The 22,634-nt window shown below is 49.5% G+C and overlaps 1 protein-coding gene across 12 annotated transcripts in view; it reads left to right on the top strand.

The window, feature by feature from the left end:
* SLC41A3 (solute carrier family 41 member 3) overlaps positions 1 to 22,341 on the top strand; it is a 65,839-nt gene extending 43,498 nt beyond the window's left edge. For 10 of the 12 annotated variants that reach the window (XM_058566450.1, XM_058566466.1, XM_058566443.1 and 7 more), the window contains 8 exons: positions 2,579 to 2,650; positions 7,131 to 7,275; positions 9,809 to 9,955; positions 12,798 to 12,942; positions 14,146 to 14,225; positions 16,694 to 16,828; positions 20,889 to 21,037; positions 21,487 to 22,341. In XM_058566450.1, coding sequence (XP_058422433.1) covers positions 2,579 to 2,650; positions 7,131 to 7,275; positions 9,809 to 9,955; positions 12,798 to 12,942; positions 14,146 to 14,225; positions 16,694 to 16,828; positions 20,889 to 21,037; positions 21,487 to 21,696 — 1,083 coding nt within the window. In that variant the 3' untranslated portion in view covers positions 21,697 to 22,341. The remainder of the gene's footprint in view (positions 1 to 2,578; positions 2,651 to 7,130; positions 7,276 to 9,808; positions 9,956 to 12,797; positions 12,943 to 14,145; positions 14,226 to 16,693; positions 16,829 to 20,888; positions 21,038 to 21,486) is intronic. The other 2 variants (XM_058566493.1, XM_058566511.1) reach the window with 2 other exon arrangements.
* Positions 22,342 to 22,634: the final 293 nt, after the last annotated feature.

The following is a 22,634-nucleotide window of genomic DNA, read 5'->3' as shown; positions in this document are numbered from 1 at the left end:
GCTTAAAGGGGCAGAAGAGGAGGGTGGTTCTCAGAACCTGGGAGAGCGGGATCTATAGCTGTAGGAGAGGGCCATCTGGCTGGAGCTGCAGATCTGGGTGGAGGAACTCAGCCACTGCCCGGTGGGAAGGGCGAAGAGATACACACACCTCAACCTTGCTCTCCACTGGCTCTCCACTGTCTTCCTGTGGCTCCCCATTGGCCAGAGCCAAGCAGAAGTGACAGGGCAAGGGAGCTTGTTGTTTTCTGTGCAGGTCAGCCTTCTAGGCACAATTCAGTTCCAGAGAGGTGCCTAGAGAATATCCATCACTGCCATGATCTGAATCAGTGAAAGCAGCCTGTTTGATGCAGACAATAAGGAAAGATTTAGAAAATCTAGAACTGAGACAAGATCCTGTGGGATTTCTCTTCCAAATCTATACTTTTAAGATTAAAAGAGATTTTAAAATGTTTAAGTGTATGTGATCCAAATGCACAGTTAGGAAGGGCCTCCCTAAACCTCTTCTGTTGAGATGAATCTGGATTGGTCTCTAGAGATGCTCCAACTTCCCACTAATTTTTTCTTTGAAGTCTTAGCAAAAGGCCACCGTGCTTGTGCTTGGACTGGCCTCTTTCCTCCAGCTCCTACCCTGGCATCTCTAGGACTGCCATTCCAGGGGAAAGAAAGTCCCTCTACCTTGATGGAGATGGGTGTCCCTGAGGACCGCTCCCTGTGCTTTATGCTGTTGGCCTGTCCGGCATGCTGCATCCTCACTGTCCTGCCTGCTTCCTTCCCTCCTTTGCCGCTCGGTCAGTCCCCCACAGTCCCTGAAAATGCACCCTCTCACAGTCTCCCTCTCCACACCAAATCCCACCACCATCTGGGACGATTTCCATATCCACGTGGATAACTCCTCCAAAACCCAAGCCTCCCAATTTTTGGACGGCTTCATCTCCAGTGACCTTCACCTTCATTCCGTCTCTGCTGCTCAGTCCCATCCCCGGCCTAGAAATGCTTCCCAATGCTCTGAAATCCTAATTCCTTAACATCTCACCCCCTCCACAGCTTCTTTCCTTCTGGTGCTCTTCCTCCCTCATCGTTGCGAGATCTCCAAGCTCCCCCAGCCCTCCACCCCTCCCTGCTGCATCTCTCAGCACCACTCCGTTTCCTGTTCAGCCTTAGCTTGGTAATATACTTTTGTGTGCCAGTAGGCACCTCCGTATAGAGAGAAACATCTGCTGCCCGGGTCGTGCGGGTCATAGATTTGTGTATCTATTTTCACTATTTTACAGCTGATGGAGGTAAAATGTCTTGAGGAAGGAATGCCTTTCTGATTGAGACTCAGGGGTCATGGGCCAGGAGCAACCCCCTCATCTGATAAGATCAGGACCAGGGTTGGAGTTGGTTGATTAATAGGGAACACATTGAGTCCTGGTGAGCACAGTGCAGGGTGGAGCAGAGACAATAAGCCTGTTGGCCTCACGTGTTTGGCACATTATAGGCTCTGCAGCTGTGTTCTGCTCCACCTTATCCCCTTGTTCCTGTGAGCACCGCTGAGGTAGGTGTAGTCTACCTGTGTGAAGTAAGAGTCAACGGAGGCTAGGCAACAGACATCAGTCATGCTGAAGACAAAAGGTCTCCCTTTATTTGTACAAAGAAAAGTAATTCTATTTTTTCCTTGGGGTTCAAGAACTTGATGAACTCAGTACAAAGAAGCTAAGAAAATATATTTGCTTTGAAACCTTTTCTCATCTATGTCTTAAGTTTTGCTGGCAAATGCTATGATGTTAGGAGCCAACTACCATTTTTGTTTTGTTTTGTTGTGTTTTTTTTTTTGGTGAGGGAGATTGGCCCTGAGCTAACATCTGTTGCCAATCTTCCTCTTTTTGCTTGAGGAAGATTTGCCCTGAGCTAACATCTGTGCCAATCTTCCTCTATTTTGTATGTGGGACACCGCCACAGCATGGCTTGATGAGCAGTGTGTAGGTCTGTGCCTGGGATCTGAACCAGTGAACCCCAGGCCACTGAAGTGGAGTGCATGAACTTAACCACTACACCACTGGGCTGGCCCCTACCAACTACCATTTTTAAAGGAGAAAATTGTATTTCTGATCTTTTTTTTTTATCTTAAGAGAAGAGGAACTTAAAGGGGGTGATTTGCACAGGTGAGGTTGGGATCATTAGTAGTCATTTGAGATGTGAGTTGCTGGAGGGGGTGGGTAGGGAATTGTAGGTGTTGGGAGAACGTGGCCAAAGACCTGGGTGAGAGTGCAGGCTGGCTTCACAGCAGGGCACTTTTCCCTGCCTGCCCACCGACGAACTTGAGAGTCAGTCGGTGACACACATGCCTATGTGTGTGTGCTTGCACACTTACGTGTGGGAGAGATAGTTCATGATACCATACAGTTCTCAAAGGGACCTGTGTCCTTACCTCTCCCAACTGCCGGTCAGTTTTGAAAGCAGGGCAGAATAATTTGCTCTGACACCAATGAAATGGTGGTTGCTGATTTCTCTCCTGTGAGGCTGCCTTTTCCAGGAAGGATTGGCCTGGCTTTGGGCCCAGCCAGACTTACCCTTTGCCCTTTTCTCTTCATCCTAGGCCAACACTGGACAAATTGATGACCCCCGGGAGCAGCACAGAGTCATCAGCAGTAACCTCGCCCTCATTCAGGTGACTCTCCCCTTTGTCTGATTGATGAATCTTCTCCCCCCCCATGCATCTGCAGCCAAGCTCACTCCAGGTAGGAAGAGTGGAGGCTAAGTGAGCCCTTGTCCTTCCACTGTGGACTGAGCTTTGGGGACAGGGCCATCCGTCCACCCCATGCCCAGCAGACCACACTCGTGAGAACCTTTTTGAAAGGTTCACCTATACGTGCTCAGTTCTTTCTCTCAGTTCTCTCTCTCATAGCCTAGACGGTGCTACCTGCCTTCTTTTCCCACTCTCTTGACTCAGTCTGTGCTTGCCAGGGTCACTGACATTCTCTGAACTGGTGCGTCCTGTGATTGCCTTGTACGTGTGATTCTGCTTATTCTTCTTGGGGCATCTGTATCCTTCCTGCATGGACACTCCTCCTTGGCCCCACTCTTGCCTCTCTACCTGTTCCTTCTCAGCCTTTGTGAGGCCCTCCCCTTTGTCCCTAAAATGCTTTAATATCGTTCAAACTTGTAGCTCCTCGTAGTAGACCTCATTGGGCTAAGTGCTCATTCTGGGAGTCTCAGAGTATTATAGAGGTAGGAAGCCGGAGGCAGGAGGAAATTGGGAAGAGATTGGCTTGGGGGTAAAATGGAAGGCTGGGCGTGGATCTAGACAGGAAGTGGCTCTATCCAGAACCTTCTGAGCTTCTCTGGCTTGGGGTAGCCTGTGGCTGCACAAAGAACCTAGACTCTCAGATCAGACCGGACTGGAGGTAAGGCCATCATTTATCAACTGTGGCCTTGGGCAGGGCACACAGACTTGCTGTGCAGCATCTCCCTATGTCTCACGTTAGGAGGATACCCACTTTACCTCTCACCTGGGTTCGAGAGCCTCTATTTCTAGCTCTCTATGGGGCATCTCCGTCTGCTTGACCCAGAAGTATCCCTGTAACAGCATAGCCAGATCTGGCCTCATCACCTTCCCTCCTCACACACACCTCTTCTGAAGTCCCCAACTCAGTCTAGTTTGATGGTTGAAAGCCACTCTGGGGGTCAACCAGCTGAGGGCCCTCGGGCAAGTCACTTCACCTTACCTGTAAGATGGGCTGTTGTGAGATGTGAGTTGTGTGAGGAGCATGGCACCTGGCCAGCATATGTCAGCCGTCATGTTAGCTGTGCCGAGTGAGTAGTCTTCCCATGCAACCAAGCTGGAAACCAAGTTGCACTCAGCTTTTCTGCCCCCGTCCTTATGTCCAGTCGCTCTAAGGATTCCAGCTCTGAGCTGTGCTGGCGTCCAGGCCTGCTTCTCCTCCTCATTGCCTTGGCCTCTTGGGCCCCCTGCCTAGCTGGCTGCAGACCTCTTCCTGGTTCTGACTGCTCCTCGCTGCTTGACTCCCCTTCACGTCTGCATGAACACCTGAGTGACGTTTTCTAAAACTGGAAGCCGATCACGCCTCTTCCTCCTTAAGCCCCTTTGTTGATTCCCCTGGCCCAAAAGGCATTCAAGATCTAATCCCGCGTCCCCCGCACCCTCCGCCCTGCATAGGCAGTTGTCTCTCCTTGGAACATCCTTCCTCTTCCTGGTCTCGGGCAGTGAAGCTCTTTCAAGACTTCGGTGAGGTCCCAGAGGCAGCCTGGCAGCAGGTGCAGCTCTTTGGTGCCTTGCATGCGCTGCCCTTGTCGCGCTTCTGTGTTCAGATGTCCGCCCTCTCCACTGGAGGTGAGCCGCTCAGGCCAGGACCACAGCCTGTGGCTGAGGAGATGCGGAGATTAAATGAGATGCTTGTGCTGCCCCTAACGGAGGGTCTGGCAAGGGGCAGGTAATAAATGCCTCAGCTGCAAGTCACTGGTTTTACTTTTCTGTTCTCCACCAAATCCTTGTTTGTAGGCATGCACATTGCCACGTGAGTGATTCTCAACAAACATTTATTAAATCCTGCTCTGGGCCAGGCACTAGCTTGGCACATGATCCTAATCATAGCATGGATGTAATTTTGTCTCCTCCATTTTTTAAAAGCTGTAACATCACATCATAAATGGTGTGATAAATTTCATAATTGAACTTTTTAATAACTTCAGCATATTCTATCATGTCAGTATACCTAAGAGTGATATTTAAAATTTTTAACAACTAGTAGGGCCTGGGAACTTGCTGGTGAGACTGAAGGGCAGCCACTGAGAGCTGGTCCAGCAGGGCCACTGCAAACCTGCCTGCCTCCACCCTGTCCAGTCCCCTCAGCTGTCACCCATGGGCACACCTGCACTTGTTTCTAGGCTTCTACTCCATAAACTATGTTACAATGAAAACGTCCTCTTTTTGCATGAATTCCTTAAAAGAATGTCCCACAAGGGCCGGCCCCATGGTTTAGCGGTTAAGTGCGTGCGCTCTGCTACTGACGGCCCGAGTTTAGATCCTGGGCACTCACCAACGCACCGCTTCTCCAGCCATGCTGAGGCCGCGTCCCACATACAGCAACTAGAAGGATGTGCAACTATGACATACAACTATCTACTGGTGCTCTGGGGAAAAAAAAGGAGGAGGATTGGCAACAGATGTTAGCTCAGAGCCGGTCTTCCTCAGCAAAAAAAAAGAGGAGGATTAGCATGGATGTTAGCTCAGGGCTGATCTTCCTCACAAGAAAAAAAAAAAAAGAATGTCCCACAAGTTCACAAGGTGTGAACAGTTTAAAGCTCTAGATTTTTCCCAAAAGGATTACAAAATATTTGAGTTCTTAGTATTAAATAATAGCACTAGTATTAATCTTTGAATTATTAGTTTCTCCATAACCTCACCAGCAATGAAAGTATTCTTCTAAAACACTTTTTACATTTACCATATATATGTGCCCACAGACAATATACAATATGATTTTCTATGTTTTTTAAACATAAAAAGTATTATACTGTACATATCATTCTATAACCTGTACTTTTAGTGATGACAATGAATGAAAATCACTTAGAATGGCAGAGAGTACACACTCAGTAAATATCAGCACAGTCTTCTTTACTGTGACCCTATTACAGGCTTCTTGTACACATGTGCACACGTTTCCCTGGCAAATGCTGGCTCGTAAGGTACAGGGATACTTTACAGCCAAATTTCCCCCAAATTCCTGTACCAATGTTACCATCTTCAGTGTATGAGAACCATTGTCTCACATATTTGTCAATATGTACTTTATATTACCAACCTTTTAAATTTTAATTTTACCTAGTCTGATGGGTAAAAATAGTGTATCCCATCCACTCATTGGCTCATTGATTCATTCACTTGGCCATCTCTGATGAAGACTGAGCCCCTGCTGGGGGCGAGCTCTCTTCTCAGAGCTGGGGACCCTGGCTGAAAATAAGACAGCACTTTTCTTTTAATAGAGGAAGACCAACGGTGGTTAAAAATAAATAAGATAGCTTCAAATTGGGATTTTATTTTAAGTTTTACTGATTACTAGGGAAGTTGATCATCTTTTTGCATGTTTCTTAGCCATTTGTATTTCCTTTTCTGTGAATTGCCTATCCACATCTCTTGTGTGTTTTTCTATCAGGTTATCTCTTTTTTTATTCTTGTCATTGATTTGTAAAATGAATTTCACTATTCTGGATACTAATTACTTATTAGTTATATATGTTGGAAATATTTTCTCCAAGTCTGTCCCCATCTTTGAATTTTGTGGTTTCTTTTATCATGTAGAAGACATAGTTGGACTTAGATAAGTTTTATTTACATTTTTCTTTATAGATTTTACATGTTGTATCTTTAGGAGAAGGCCTTCCCTAATCCAAAATCTGAAACATATTATTCTATATCTTCTATTTCATGTCCATGTGCATGGCAGAGCCCTTTGTTTACTCGGCTTTCTTTAATAACACCGTGTGTCTCCCTTGAGACGTTTTGGATTACTGATAGCAGAAGCCAGTATTGATACTCGGGCCCCTCCTGGTACTGTCCTGAGTGGGAGCAGAGATGTGTCCCCAGCCACCAAGCTGATATGGGAACCGCGGCCAGGGAGGGGGGATGTAGAGGAAGGCGGCAGCAGTGTGCAGGGCCGGTGCCAAGGAAGGAAGGTCTTGGAGAGAGACGGAAAGTGTGCACAGAGGCCTCCGAGGTGTAGCTGTGGGTCACAGAGTGTTTCCACCAGAGGGGAGGTTGGTTGTGCTGCTGGAGGTTACAGCACAGTTTTGCCCAGAGCAGTGAGAGAAGAGCCATGAGTAAGAGACTGGTGGCCCTTGACTGAGGACTGAGCAGAAGCTGAGAAACTAGGCTCCATGATGGAAGATGGCATCAAACAAGGGAACCGAGGAGAAAGCAGTAACTTTCAAGGGAATTGGGTTGAAGGAAGGTGTTAGTCTTTGTTTTTCCCAGGTTGGAGGGGCTGTTGGCAGATTTTAGGGTGAGGGAAAGGAGGCAGTGGCGAGTAGCATACTGACCTCAAGGTCAGGTCAGAGAGGAGGTGTGGTGAATGAGTGGCAGTTGTGAGAGGGACCCTTCCTCACGTTTCTGATTTCTGCCTGGACAGGTACAGGCCACCGTCGTGGGGCTCCTGGCTGCCGTGGCCGCCCTGCTGCTGGGTGCTGTGTCCAGGGAGGAGTTAGACTTTGCGACGGCGGAGCTGCTGTGCACCAGCAGTGTCATCACTGCCTTCCTCGCGGCCTTTGCCCTAGGTGAGTTGTGCCCCCGCCCCGCGGCTGCCCCTCCTCCTGGCTCACTCGAATACCCGTTCCTCAGGGCTCCACTCTCACATCTGCCTTGTCAATTCCTTGAGCTGTGAAAGGTGGGAGTGCTAACAATGGAGCTTCAGGCGTCCTGCTAGGAAGTGGAAGGAGCCTGCTGGGTCTTCACGACCTACCTGGTGGGCGGGCGAGGAAGGCATGAGCCCCCTCCTGGGCAGGATGTGTGTGCCAGAGCGAGCTGCTGACTCCATTTCTCCTCTCTCTGCTTGTTCAAAGAACTGGCTTTTCTCTGTGGACACATTCATCTCTTCATCTGTTCGTTCATTCATTCAGTCCATCAGTTAGTCTTCAAGTGTTTGTTGAGCATGTCTTGCATATTGGCCTGTGGTGGGCTCTGGTGTCTGCAGACATGGTGAGGAGCAAGGCTCAGATTTTAGCTTAGATTTCATCTCTTCAGAGGGGCCTCTCCTGACTACTCTGTCGCAAGTCCTGCCCTTCTCCCTTCTCCCCGACGGCTGCCACGCTCTACTGCACCAGGCACTGTTTTCCTTTTAGAGCACTTGTGAAAATCCAAAGTGATCTCGTGTCTTTGTTCATTTTCTGTCTCACCGCCCTGCTAAAATGTCAGCTCCTCAGAGCAGGGCCCCACGTCTCCTGTTCTGGTCTCTGCTGCTCCTGTCACACTGCCTGTCACACAGCAGATGCCTCTTATGTGTCTACAGAAGGCAGGAAGGCGGAAGCATTGGCACATGTAACCCTGTCTTTAGGGAGCTCATGCACGTTAGTGGGGAACCGCAGTTGCTGTGCAGATACATTAGAAGGTCATCCGTTCATTCATTAGTCTATTGATTGAGTGTCTGCTCCATGCCAGGCACTGTTACAGTGCTGGGGACACACGGGCAAGCAAAAGCACAAGGATCCTGTCTGGAGATGTTTATGTTCTAGTTCGGAGTGAGACATTGATACGTGAGCATGTCAAGAATTTCAGTTAAGTGCCATGCGTCTCTCCCTTTCCAAGGCTGCCTCTGATCAGCTCTCTGCAGTCGCTGAGTTCAGTCTTGCTTAATTTTAGTATCCTGTTTATTGACTTCAGTCGCTTGTTCGCTCACTTGTACATTATCCATTCCTCCAACCCACCAGCATCTACTCTGTGGGTACAGAACCTGATATTTATTTTCAGCACTTAAGACAGGCCCAGGTGTATAAGCAGCTCCCAAATGTTTGCTGACTGAATGGACTTTATTCTGGTCTCTTCTCAATTGTATGTCTGTGTGTATCTTGCAAACGATGTGCAAGTGCAAGAAGGAACAAGTGACAACTTTATAAATTGACTTGTATTTACACTTCTGTACCCCCCGACTGCTCACCAAACACCTTTGAGGCCAGCTCTGTGTAAGTTAACACAGCCGATTACTTGGTGCTTTCTGTTCCAACCAGGCAGCCAATTGGCTGCATTTTGCGCCGGTGCCTGTGTTCGTGAGGGAGGGTAAGAGTCAAGAAGGAGAGTGAGTGTAGCAACCCAGGAGCAGATTCACAGACTTTGCTTCCCTGGGCGGGATGTTTGCTGCTGGTCACGCACCTGTGCGTGTGCACATGAGTCGGGTGGGGACAGGGCACCATCACTCAGTCTGGTCAAAGGAAGGGCAGAATGAGTATGCCTCTGAAAAATGGCCCTCCCAGAAAAATAGAACCCAGGAGACACTTGGCATGAAGTCTCCTCTGAAAACCACAATATCAAATGATTCAGAAGGCCAGGCCTTGTAGAGAATGCCATTCCTAGCTCCCCATTTTACAGATGAGGAAACAGAGGCCCAGAGATGAGGTGAAGCTCGGCGGCATAGACATAATTGGGATTGTCCAAAGATGTGTGAAAGTTCAGAAAAGTTGCTGGTGGCTCACAATGTGACCTCGATTTGACTGTGGCATAAAGCCAGGTAGTGGTGGTGGTGGTTTTTAATAAGTGCTCTCCAAGCAGTAGTGTCCCTAGAGGTAGTCCCTGTGGGATTGTCACCAGACCACCAGCTCAGCGGTGCAAACTCAGATTCACTTAGAACTGACATTTCAAAAGAGAAAGTAGCTGTGACCAGTCACAAAAAAGGGCAGGACCTGTGGCCAGCAGTAGCTTCTTTAAGAAGGCTGAGGTGATGATTCTGATTATGTTTAGAGTCACAGAATATGGGGTAAACTGTTAAAATGCCAGTAGCCAAGATACAAAGTATCTTCTTAAAGATCCATGTGACATGCTGTTGGATTAAGTCCTAGGCAGCAGGTGAGGAGCTAGAAGATGACATGTGACAGCTGCCTCCTAGCACAGAGACAGAGCAGAGAGTGGAACTCAGGAGGGGTGGCAGTCACGAACGTGTGCCTCTCAGTCTCCAGCACTGCACCTGGCTTCAGTCTAGGCTTGTGTGGGTAGAGGCGAGTGACCACCTTCTCATCCTATCCCACCTCCCTCACGCTGCTGAGCCTCCTTGGGGTCAGTTGATGCCCTGCGCTTTGAGTCTCCTCTCGCTCATCTCTGCAGGAATGCTGATGGTCTGCATAGTGATTGGCGCTCGAAAGCTCGGGATCAACCCAGACAACATCGCTACGCCCCTTGCCGCCAGCCTGGGAGACCTCATCACATTGTCCCTTCTGGCTTTCGTTAGCAGCTTCTTCTATAAACACAAAGGTAGGGGGGGACCAAGGAGGAGGGGCCCACCAGCAAGGCAGAGTGGGGACGTTTGCACGCAGCCTGCAGCATCCAGATTGGGCACAGTTCCCTCAGGAAGGAACCTACGGTGTCTGTCATGGAGTCAGAAAGCCTCCCTTTATAGAGGCAGAGCCGGAGGTCATCACAGTTTCGAGGTATTCTCCAGCAAGTGCCTGAGACTCTCCCCACTGTGTTCCAAGGGGCCGAGCTGCTCAAGGCAGCAGAGATGGAGGCTGTGAGTTTCCTGCTTAGGACAGGAGTACACGAGGGTGCCGGGGGGGCCTGAGGCTGGTCTGGTGACAGTGCCTCCTTGGGGAAGACAGTTCACACTGGACACATAAACCACCCAAGAAGTGACTCCAAGAGGGAACGTCGCTGCCACGGGCAGCAGCAGCAGCGGCACATACTCTCTCTGCAGGCACCAGGCAGGAAGAGCCCAAGGCTCCTCAGAAGGTGGCCCAGTGACCTGGTCAGCAGCTGAGGGAGGCATTCACACATCTTGTGGCCACAGGCCCTCGAGGCCAGAGGCCCTCTCTCCCCCAGAGGCCGTCACTCTTCCCAGGTTTCCCTGGGACGCAGAGCTTTGCTCGTGCCCTGGATGGTGTGGACAGGCAGCATCACCCTTGCCCGGATGGTTCTCCCATGCTGGGTTTCTGCAGCTGACCACTCCCCTCTGGGCATCATAGTTTTCCTTCCCACCTGGTGTAGTCTCACTAAGATGGCTGCACACAGTCGTCTGGGTCTAGTAGATGTTGATTCTGAGCGTGATCACAACCCCGAATGCCTGTAGCTTAAATGATTGGGGTGGGTGGGGTGAAGACAGTGGTGACAGTTACTTAGAGGAAATGCCCTAGACGAAGGCGCAGCCGCAGCGAAGCTCTGAGTTATCGAGTTATCGTGGCCTCCTGGGAGCGTGGACCAGGAATTTGAGATGGCCCAGTTTTTACGTGTTGGCAACTGAAGCATACCAAGAAAATGACTCTGACTGCGAGTCAGCCAGCACGGCTCTGGGACTGTGTCCTTGCCCTCCTGGGAACTGCTGACCACCAGCAGTATGGAATAATTGGAGGGATTGTCAAAGTTCACGTAAGTGGGGATGAAGATCTAATAATAAGATAACTTAATTTTATTTTTAACCAAACTGAATTTAAAAGATTTGTAACCAGCCTGGGAGACCTCATCACGTTGTCCGTTCTGGCTTTCATTAGCAGCTTAGTTAGTTAATCGAGTTTGATTTGCAAAATAAATATGAGTCACAGGCCTCCCCAGACCCTTCCCTCACTTGCACTCTGCCCTACTGAAATGTGGGTATTTCAACATACGACTTGCTAGATGTTGAATCGTTATTAGCTCGTCTGTCTCTCTGGTTAGACTGTGAATCTACCTTGGGTGCACTCAGGGGAGTCACTAGGCCTGGCATGTATCAGATAAGTCTTCACCGGCTGAGGAGTGAGCCATTGACCATCACACCTGCTGGTGTAGTCAGGAAGACAAGTCAGGGAAGTATTCATCACGGTGCTGGGCGAGTGTGGGGCGGAACCTCTCCTGGGGCTTCTGAATAGTTCCAGAAAAATTAGGCTAGACGCAAAATGTTCTGCAAGTAGATGCTTCTATAGGCTGCTGTTTCTCAGAGCCTTTTAGACTTGCCGAGAGCTCGTTGGGTCTGCCTCCTATCTCCTGGGATGGCAAAGAGGCCAGCCACTTGCATCATGATGCCCTTTATCTGTAGCCAGCCTTGGGGACCTGTGGCCTGTCCTTCCTTCCAGCTGCCCACGGAGGTGGGCCTCCCTGTGGCAGAAGAATGGACCGTGATTGTTTAGTGCAGAGAAGGGCAAGAGGGGGATGCTCTTAATGATGCTGCCCAGAGAAGGGGGACATGTGACACAGACTCATGCCTGGATGCCTCTGAGTACTGGGGCCCCCTTGGCAAAGGGGCATGTACCACCTTGAGCCTGCCCGTGGGTGGTGCGGCCAGGGGTGAGAGGACAGTTGTAGAGAAAGCCAACGTCTTGTTCTGTGTGCATGTGGAAGGTGAACTCACACACACAGAGCACAAGACAGGAAGGAAGTGAGCAAGAGTGGTGCCCGTGTGTGTGCACAAGTGTGCCGGGCCCCGATCTGGCTTCAGGTGCAGCAGGCTGATCCAGACCCAGGTCTGTCTTCATGGCTCTCACCAATTGGAGGAGATGACACAGGGACACGTGTAGCTGCAAAGCTGGCCACGGTCTGGGCCCAGTGAGAAACACGGATGGCAAGGATGTCACTCCTCCGCCAGGAACAGGGCAGGAATCACTAACTAGCTCTGGCTTCCCACAGACCGAGCTGTGGCCTTGACTTCGCTGCTTGGTGGCTCATGTCCTGGGTGGGCCACCTCTTTACACTGCAGTCTTCTCGCATGGCTATCTGAGTGGGGTTGTTGAGAATATGAAATGAGTTCCTGCACAGGAAGTGCTGAGCACAGTGCTGGCCTGTGGTCACAACCCCATAAATGGAACCATTATAACAATAAGAAGGTTGGGGTGGGAAGAGATGGGGGAGGGTCCTTATGTCAGGAAAACAGCAAAAAAGTCGGAGGAGTGAAGGTGAATGGGGCAGGAATTGAGTACAGAGGAGCTTTTCCAGTTGCTTAACAGGATGGTGAAAATTCTTTGGAAGCTATGGTAGGATGGTCCACCCTAACCTGCTGAGGACAGAAGCATCTCCTCAGATCTCTACTGCCTTTAGTTCCCAGCCCACCTTTCATCTCTGCAACCCAGGCCACAGCCCACCAGGCCATGCCCATGTGCTGTGGCATACATCTCCTTTCTCTTTCTATTCCCAGACAGTTGGTATCTGATGCCGCTGATCTGCATTGGCTTCATGGCCTTGACCCCTGTGTGGGTCCTCATTGCCAAGCAGAACCCACCCATCATGAAGATTCTGAAGTTTGGGTGGTTCCCAATCATCCTAGCGATGGTCATCAGCAGGTGAGCATGAGCGAGGGCCACTGCCCCCTCTGTCTTCCTCCCCATGCCACCCCCTGCCCTCTGTGGTCAAGGAGAATGACCTGAGAGCCCCAGAGCCTCTGGAGCAAAGGCGACACTTACTGCCTCAGTGGTCGTGGTTGGAGTGCACTGTAGTGTGGGCTCCCTCACTAACTCCTGCTGCTGGTTGAGGCATAGCTCTTTACTCTTCATCTCTCTCACCAAGCACTCTAGACCTTATTTATTCTGAGAAGCAGTCCCGTTTACAATTGTCAAAGCTCCACAGAGCCGGGAAGAGCCGGACCAGGACATGTCAGACAAGCGCACCGGTGCCACGGGCCTCTGCCCTGTTGTGGCACTGTAGGATCCTGGGTCTCCCGCTCCCCTCTGCCGCAGCTCTTGCTGGCCTGGACCCCTGCTCAGGCTGCAGGGAGTCCTTCACCTTGGCCTCAAGACGATGGCTCTGGGAGCACCACTTCCACAGCGTGCCTGCTGCGGGGGCCCAGAGGGGCGGGGGTATTAGTCCTCCTGGACCCTTGGGCACTCTGCTGAATTCGGGTCTTCCACCCTCGAGCCCATCCTCCAGGGCCTTTTCACTAGTAGACCCTGGCGGGGGCCACCCCACTCCTTTCTGAGGTGCTTCTCTACACTTTGACTCTCAGGGAAAAGAGATTATGGTCTAGGTGTCTTTGCTCCCAGAAGGCTCTTGGGCTCCTTACACAAATTGATGTCACTTCTCCAGGGCTCTAGGGGTGGGGCAGCCTTTGCTAAACTACAGGGGCTGGTGGGAGCGAAGTCTTGCTGCACCATCTTCCAAGAACAAGGGGCGAGATGATACCCATGCAGCTTCCATCTTTTGCTGAAGAGTAGCTCAGTTGCAGTTCAGGGGCTGCCACGTGACAGAGCCCAGCCCGCTAAGTGGCCTTGGAAAGGAGTTTGTTGTTTGTTTTTAATGGTCTGACATCATCTGATGGGCCTTCTGGAACAGCTGAGACTCAGAATAGCAGTGGAGATGCATGTGCGGGATGCAGAGAACACTGGGGAGACCAGCTTGGCTTCAACAGATATTTTGTGTAGGGGTAAGAAAAGTATCTACTAAGCTGGGTGTTTACTAAGGTTGATAAGGCAGTTTGTGTGGAGAAGGTTCGCAAGGCCGCCTTCAAACATCAACTCGAATCATTTGACCGCCATCTCCTCTCTCTCCAGTTTCGGAGGGCTCATCTTGAGCAAAACCATTTCTAAACCGCAGTACAAAGGCATGGCCGTATTGACTCCTATCATATGTGGTAGGTATTGGCGATCACTGTCACATGGGGTCCCTGGATTGGGTTGGCCTGCAGGGCCTGGATGGTGGGACCTGAATAGCAGTGACTTCAGAGGTCCAGCTCCAGACCCTTAGAGGCCAAGTCGGGAAGCTGTGGCCATGCTGCTGCTGGGCGGGGGCTACTGGGGCTGGTTCTTCTCAGATGGAAGGAGAGCCCAGGGGAGAAAGCCCTGCCCACTGCTCCACCAGCTCAGCCCTGTTCCTCTTGGGTGCCCCCAAGACTTGAGCTTTCCACAGAGCTAAGTCCCAGGCCTCAAAAGCACACAGAGTTTACCCCAGGTTTCATGGCACCTGCAGACTAAATGTGGCCTTCAGAACGGGAGTGTTGGCTTCTCATGGTTTTTCTTTTATTTTAACTTAGATTTATTGATGACATTTAAAACTGAGACATTTACACATAAACATCTGGATTTCTGTCTTCTCCTTAAAAAGCAAGGCTCTAACAATACTGGGTTTACACTGCGGGTAGGGCAGGAATCAGTTGCCTTCGAGGCAGCACCTGAGTTGTCCAGCTTGCCTCAATCCCCTCCATTCCCTGTTGTCTTCCACCCAACCCTTCACTGATTCACCATCTAGGCTTAGACCCTGTGGACATTTGTGGTGAGGACCCCTCTCTTTATATTTTTTTGTGAGGAAGATCAGCCCTGAGCTAACATCCATGTTAATCCTCCTCTTTTTGCTGAGGAAAACCGGCTCTGAGCTAACATCTATTGCCAATCCTCCTCCTTTTTTTTCCCCCAAATCCCCAGTAGATAGTTGTATGTCATAGCTGCACATCCTTCTAGTTGCTGTATTTGGGACGCGGCCTCAGCATGGCCGGTGAAGCGGTGCGTCGGTGTGCGCCGGGGATCCGAACCCGGGCCACCAGTAGCAGAGCACGCGCACTTAACCGCTAAGCCACGGGGCGGGCTCCTAGGACCCCTCTTTTAACCAAAGCTTGGTTTGTCTCCACTTTCTGAGAAGGCTTTGTAAATGGAACTGACTGGTCAGGAGAGGAACCAAGCATAACTTATTGCATAGTTTGCTTCCTGGCCTTCTGGGACTGCAGAAACAGGTTTCATAGGCCCTCGGGCACCTCCCCACTCTTCTATAGGAACCTAGGCCTGTGTTCCTTGCATGTCAGTGGGCCGCCCAGCAGGTCTGCACCCCTGCTGTTCCACAGGCCTGTTCCCAGCACAAGGGCTTGCCATTGTGAATGGGGACAGCAACAGCTGAGTCCAGCCCAGATGCTGTAAGCTGGGAAAGATTTCTTTGGATGCCACCAACTCAGATGCCTGTAGGGGCCAAGCAAGCAATCTGAATGGGTTAAGCAGGTAAGAATAACTAGGCAGTAAGGAGTGGTGAGGAACAGGGCAAACTGCAGGACATGTTCCTGGTACGAAGGGAGTGGTGCCTGCTCAGCTTCGGCCAGTTGCTGCCTGGTGGGAACGGAGGTCTAGAGTTGCCTGAGCCGATTTGTTAGAAGCCAGGAATCTGTATTAAGGGCCTAATTTGTAAATGCTGCCAATTAATTTGAGTTATTGTTTTCTTTTTTCTTTTTCAATCATGTGTGGGCCAAGCAAAATAGACCCACAGCCATCCTCTGGAGTGGCCAAGGCAGTTGGTCTCTGCCCCTGGAGGCCACTGGAGCATATCTGGCCCAGTGAGGGGTTGTTCTCCATAGGGCTGAGGAAATGGAATGGGGGCAGCCCAGCCCTCCCTCTAAAGGAGACCGTCACCATGGGCAGGCCCTGTTCTCTGCCAGCCCCAAAGGCTTCCCCTTGCAGAAGGAGCTCAGTGTGGCCTCTGTCAGCTGGGCCCTCTGGCCCTGGCAGAACTGGACACGATCAGCTCCCTGTGGGACGGGGAGCCTCAGCTATGAGCCCCAACTCTGTCACCTACGATCCTCTCTCTCTCCTCTCACTGCTCACCTGCTGTTCTCTTTCCTCTTCTTCCCACCTTGAGGTGAAAAAAATCCCTTTTATTTTCTCAGATATTCCAGTCTGTAGTCTGGTTCCCGTTACTTCCTCTGTCCTTGAGTGGCTTCTGAAGATATCCTCTCGTAGACCCCTGCGTCCACCTTCCTCCCTCTCTTACCCTCACTCCCTTCCTGGATTCCCTCCTCCCTCGCTCCCGCCGCCCCCCCCCCCCCCCGCTCTCCCTCCCCCAACACGTGTATTGAGAACCTCCTTTGACAGTCACACTTCCTTTGCCTTAAAAGGTGCCAGCTGTCAAGGTGATATAGTTACTCCCTTCATACCTCGCTCATGAGGGCCAGGCCACCCTGGCTTGGTGCCAAACAAGGTCTGTGGTCAAGTGGGAGGGAAGGAAAACAGATCAAGTGCTAAGTCGGTCAAGGAAGGCTTTGTGGAGGAAGTGAACTTAAAATAAGGGATAGAACACGAAGACTGGCATAAAGAAGGGGAAACCAGATTCTTTTTCTCTTCACAGGTGTTGGTGGCAATCTGGTAGCCATTCAGACCAGCCGCATCTCCACCTACCTGCACATGTGGAGCACGCCTGGGGTCCTACCTCTCTGGATGAAAAAATTCTGGCCTAACCCGTGCTCCACTTTCTGTACCTCAGGTGGGTCTGGTGTCTTCCAGAGGCCATGTGGCCATTTCTTGAAACAAGTAAAAATTGACATCATTGGAATCTGGTGTTTGTAGCTGTGAACGTCTAAAACTAGTGCTGACCTCAGCACAGATCTTCAAGGACAGAGCTCCTCCTCCCAGAGACCCGACTCTGCAACCCTGCTTTTAATTGATTCATTCGTTCCCTCAACTATACATTAACTGTCTGCCAGGTACCAGGTGTCAGGTTACAGTGGTGAGACAGAGAAAGCTTAGTCTTGTCCTTGTGGATATATGTGGTCTGGAAGAGCAGATAAACCCACAAAAAATGAGCATATAATTACAAACTGTGATGTTCTAAAAGGCTAAACCACAGGGTGCAATGAAAAAGAACTGTAGGATATACTCAGATTTGGAGTTGGAAAATTCCCCTCTGAGGACGAGCAGGGGTTGGTTGGGAGGGAGGCATGCTGGGGCAGGAGGAACATTCCAGGCAGAGAGGACAGGCTGAGCAAAGGCCCGGAGACAGGAAGGAACTTGGTGAGTTTGAAGAGCGAGAGCTCGGTGAGATCTGGGCACGATGAGCAAGGGAGAGGATGAAGGAAGCTGGGGCTGGAGAGGGAGGGAGGAGTTGCTCATATAGGGTCTTGAAGCTTGGGAAAGGAGTCTGGATTCTTTTCGGAGAACCATTGGAGGTGTTTTTATCTTTTTGTTACTTTTTAAAAATGGATCTTTGGGGCCAGCCCAGTGGCGTAGTGGTTAAGTTCGTGTGCTCCGCTTCGGCTGCCCGGCGTTCACAGGTTTGAATCCCAGGCATGGACCCACACACCACTCATCAAGCCACGCTGTGGCGGCGTCCCACATACAACACAGAGCATGATGGGCACAGATGTTAGCTCAGGGCCAATCTTCCTCACCAAAAGAAAAAAACTGGATCTTTTCTCTTATTACATTTTCTTTTAGCATTTCCTTTTTGTTTCAAGTACCTTCAGCCATTCTCTTAGGGTAGGTCTGCTGGCACATTTCTGAAGGATGCTTTTGTGGATATAAAATTTGGGGTTAATAGTTCTTTCTAGTACTGGAAAAATGTGCTGCTTCCTTTTGACCTTCATGGTTTCTGATGAGAAATTGCTGTTGTTTGAATGATTTTTACTGTATACATGAGGTGTCGTTTCTCTATTTTTTAGACTTTGGATTATGATGTGCATTAGTGTGGATTTCTTAGAGTTCACTCAGCTCGTTGAATACATAAATTTATCTTTTGCCAACTTTGGGAAATTTTAAGGTATTTTTTCTTTGAATACTTTTTCAGCCCAACTCTCTTCCTCCTTTCCTTCTGGTATTCTGATGACATGAATGTTAGATCTCTTGTTGTAGTCCCACAAGTCCCTGAGGCTCTGTTCAGTTATTTCCCAGTCTATTTTACTCTCTATTGTTTAGATTGACTGATTTCTATAGTTTTTTCTTCAAGTTCACTGATTCTTTCCTCTGTCCTCTCCGTTCTACTATTCATCCCTCAATTGTTTGGGGACTTTTGCTATTGTATTTTTTCTGTTCTAATATTTCCATTTGGTTCCTTGTATCTTCTGTTTCTTTTCTGAGACTTTCGATTTCTTTACTGAGATTTTCTATTTTTATTATTTGTTTCAAGTGTGTTTGTAATTGCTGGTTGGAGCATTTTCTAATGGATTCACTAAAATTGTTTTCAGATAATTCTGCCGTCTGTGTCATCTCAGTGTTGGTGTCTGTTATTTGTCCTTTCTTATCAAGTTGAGATTTTTCTTGCTATAAGTGATTTTAGATTGGATCCTGGACATTTGAGTTATTGTGTTATGAGCCTCTGAGTCTTATTTGAGTCTTCTGTTTGAGCTAGCCCCCTCCGACACTGCACCACTGGGGGATGGGGAATGCACTGCCTCCTTCCTGCCGGCTGGGGTGGAAGTCCAGGTTCCCCTTCTGTCTCCACGATACCTTGCGGGAAGAGACGCACTTCATTACTGGTGGGCAGGGTGGGAGTCCATGTTCCTCTGATACACCCTGGCTGGGAGGGAGAGGGGTGCCTTGTTATTGCTCCCCGCATAACCTTCACTGATGTGGTTGGAGGGGTACTCATTACCACTAGGCAGAGTACCACTTACTCCCCACTCAGCTTTCTCTTATACCAGCTCATCCAGAAGGGGTGAATACCACATTACACCTGGATGAGGGCAGAAGTCCAGGCTCCCACTTGGCTCTTGCTGATAGAGATGGGGCTTTAGTTTTTCCTGTAGTGTTTGGCTGGATTAGAGCAGTTATTGTCTAAAAGTTCTCTGTTTTGCTAGGCTGCCCCTTTCCTGGACCTTCGGCTAGAGAGAGCAGGCGTTCGTTCAGTCTCTTTTTGATCTGTGCCCATTGACATTTCTGGGTTGCTGATTTTTCCAGCACCCAGTCTGGGATATATCAGGCAAAAAAAACCCAAAAAACAACTCAGGGAACTCAGTTGTTCCCTGGGTCTCACGGTCCCTAGCCAGCCTGCCTTTTCCCTCCACCTTTCAGGATCTTCTTATGTTTGTTTTATGTATAATGTCGAGTTTTTAGTTGTATTTAGTGAGGGGAATAGAAGAAGTATGTCTACCTCATCTTGTCTAGAAGTGGAAGTCCCCCTTATGTTCTCTGACTTGTCACTTGTATATGGAAAAGCTATTTATTTTCTATATTATTTATGTACCTGTCTTAATTCAGCCTGCTATAACAGAATCATAGACTGAATGGCTTATAAACCACAGAAATTTATTTTTTGTAGTTCCGGTGGCTGAAGTCCAAGATCAAGGCACTAGCAGATTTGGTGTCTGGTGAGGGCCTGCTTCCTTATTCATAGACAGCTGTCTTGTCCCTGTGTCCTCACACCCTGGAAAGGGTGAGGGAGCTCTCTGGGGTCTCTTTTATAAGGGCCCTGATTCCATTCAAGAGGCTCCATCCTCATGACCTAATCACCTCCCAGAGGCCCCACCTCCAAACACCATCACATTGGGGGTTGGGTTACAACATACGGATTGGGGGGAGAAACAAAAATTCAGTCTGTAGCAGCACCTAAATATTTTAATGAATTCTTATGTATATATAGTTTTTCTGTAGATTTTCTTGAATTTTAATGCCATCTGCCAATAGTAATTATTTTGCTTCCACCTTTTTAAATTGTTTTTAGAAAGAATATTTTTATGCCTTTTCTAATTTTTCATCATGAATGAATTTTGGTGCTCTTGTGTGTTCTCACCCTCTCTCTACATATTATTTTATAGTAGACTTTTTAGCTTCTAAGTTACATACGGTTTTTCCCCCTTTTCCTTATTAGGTTGATGAAATACATTATCTTAACTCAGAGGCAGATGAAAACTTACTTTTCATAGAAACTATTTCTGTTTGAGAAGCCCATCGCATTCACATGTTATAGTTTTAAAAAGTGTGTGGTTGGGGCAGGATAAATCACATTTCTTGCAGTATCTCAAACTCACAGAGCACTGAAGACTGAAGAGCACGGGCTGACAGGATCCCAGAGGCGTGGTGTGAGGCAGGGGCTGCCTGAGGGCCCCGTGAGTGTGCCACCCTCCTTGGCTCACCACCTCCACACGCTGAGCCTTCGTTCCTCAACATCCCGAGCTCTTTTCCACTTCAAGCCATTTGCATGTTCTCTTTCCTCTGCCTGGAATCCTCTCCCCGAGATTCAGATGTCAGCCTAAATGTCATCTCCTTGAGAGGGTTCCAGTCCCCAGTAGCTCATTCCCACTAATGTATACTTCATTCTCTACCACATTACCCTGGTTTATTTTCTTCCTAGTGCTTGTCATACTTTGAAATGATCTTTCTTGTTTGTTTGTTTCTGCTACTCAATTCTGGTTTTTCTCTCTTCCTTAAAATGTCAGCTCCATGAGGGAAGAGACAGGCCTATACCCCCATCTGCTAGAACATGCCTGACACATAGTAGGTGCTCAGTAAACACTAGATGAATGTGGATGCCTCACTGGAGACTGTCACATGCCAAGGTGGCCTCTGCTGCCAAGCAGGTCATGCAACCTCCTTGGTTCTGTTTCTTCTAGAAATCAATTCCATGTCAGCCCGAGTCCTGCTCTTTCTGGTGGTTCCAGGCCATCTGATTTTCTTCTGTGTCATCTACCTGATGGGAGGCCATTCGGTCCCAAACAGCAAGACCTTTGTGGTGTTCTATCTGCTAGCAGGCCTGATCCAGGTAAAGATGACTGCAGCAGCAGCAGCAAAGCAACTTTCTGTGGTCAGTCAGCCAGCAAGCTCTGTCCCCTGCCTGGGTGAGATGATGAAGCAGTGGGGGTAAGGGCTCCTGTACGTGCAGACACAGTTTCCATCTTCCAGGAGTTAAGTCAACTTGTTCAAGCCCCAGGGCATGATCCAGACAGTGGTAGTAGGTCTGTCTAGCACTTCAGGATGCCAGGAACAGGGCCCAACCACAGGGAGGGAGGCAAGCATAGATAAGGGCGGACTCCCTGGCCTCTTCACGAGCTCAGAGCTAGGCGTCAGACCCCAAGAGAAGCTGGAAGAAGGGGAGTGCCGGGGGTTGTCACGTCCACTTTGGTATCTGCCCTTGAACTCTGCTAGTTTCTTGGCAACACTTGGCTTTCTGACTTGGTCATCGTCTTTTGTGTCTGCTTGCTCTTATGACAGGTGACAATCCTGCTGTACCTGGCAGAAGTGATGGTTCGGCTGACGTGGCACCATGCCCTGGATCCAGACAACCACTGTATCCCGTATCTCACAGGGCTGGGGGACCTCCTAGGAACTGGCCTCCTGGCACTCTGCTTTCTTATCAACTGGTTATTGAGGAGCAAGGCAGAGCTGGTTGGCGTCTCTGAACTGCTGTCGGGACCTCCCTAATTAGCCCAGGCAGCCCCAGTTCAGTGGGGTACAGAATGCAGCTTCTCCCTGGCCGAGTCCTCAGGAAGATGAACACCTGCTCTGCAGGGGCCCTTGTCAGTCAGCTGAGGAGGCTCGCACACACCTTGAATCTGCAGCTGGAACCTGAGCCCGTGACGGAGGCCTGAAATCACAAGCGTTGTCTGTGAGTGTGTGAGTGTGAGTGCGTGCGCCTGGGCATGAGTGTGTACCCGCATGCTGGGTATGGGAGTGCGTGTGCATGTGTTTGGAAAACAGGGCACTCTGGCCTGAAGATGCTGAAGGAAGAGGAATGTCCAGTGCACATTGGGGGATGTGGGGGCGCTGTTTGTGCCCGTGCAGCGGGCATTGTGGTGGGGCAGGAAGGAGAGCTGTTGTGTGTCCAAGCCTCAGGACTCTAAACCACGGCTTAACTGATGTCTTCACTAGGTCCAGCTCCATGGGCCACTCTGCTGCTGTGTCCTGCAAATGTGTGCACCCCTTCCCAGGACAGGCGTTGCACAACCCTCATCTGTTCCCAGCATTTAATCTTGTCACTGCTTTTTTTTTTCTTTTTCTTTTAGCAAAAACCTCTGTTTAGATTTTAATCATCAGAGAAGTATGAAATAAAACGTAGATTATATTGTACTTGGTCTTTTGTGTTTTTAAAGTTAGTTAATGCAACCATGAGATTTGTGGTCTGTAAGCAACAAAAACCTCTGGCATTTCTCTAGTGCAGTGTTTCTCGAACTGTAGTCTCCAGCCTGGAAGCATTAACATCACCTGGAAACTTGTCAGAAATGGAAGTTATCGATCCTCCCTTCCCCCAGGCCTGCCAAATCCAAATATCGAGGTGCAGCCCAGCAATGTGGGTTTAACAAGCCCCCCAGGTGGTTCTGATGCGCTGTTGCATTTGGGAACCATGCTTCAGAACTCCATCT

Source organism: Diceros bicornis, chromosome 2 (genome assembly GCF_020826845.1).
Source record: "Diceros bicornis minor isolate mBicDic1 chromosome 2, mDicBic1.mat.cur, whole genome shotgun sequence".
NCBI classification, from domain to species: Eukaryota; Metazoa; Chordata; class Mammalia; order Perissodactyla; family Rhinocerotidae; genus Diceros; species Diceros bicornis.
The sequence above is the reverse complement of the archived record's forward strand: the minus strand, read 5'-3'. Positions and strand labels throughout refer to the sequence as shown.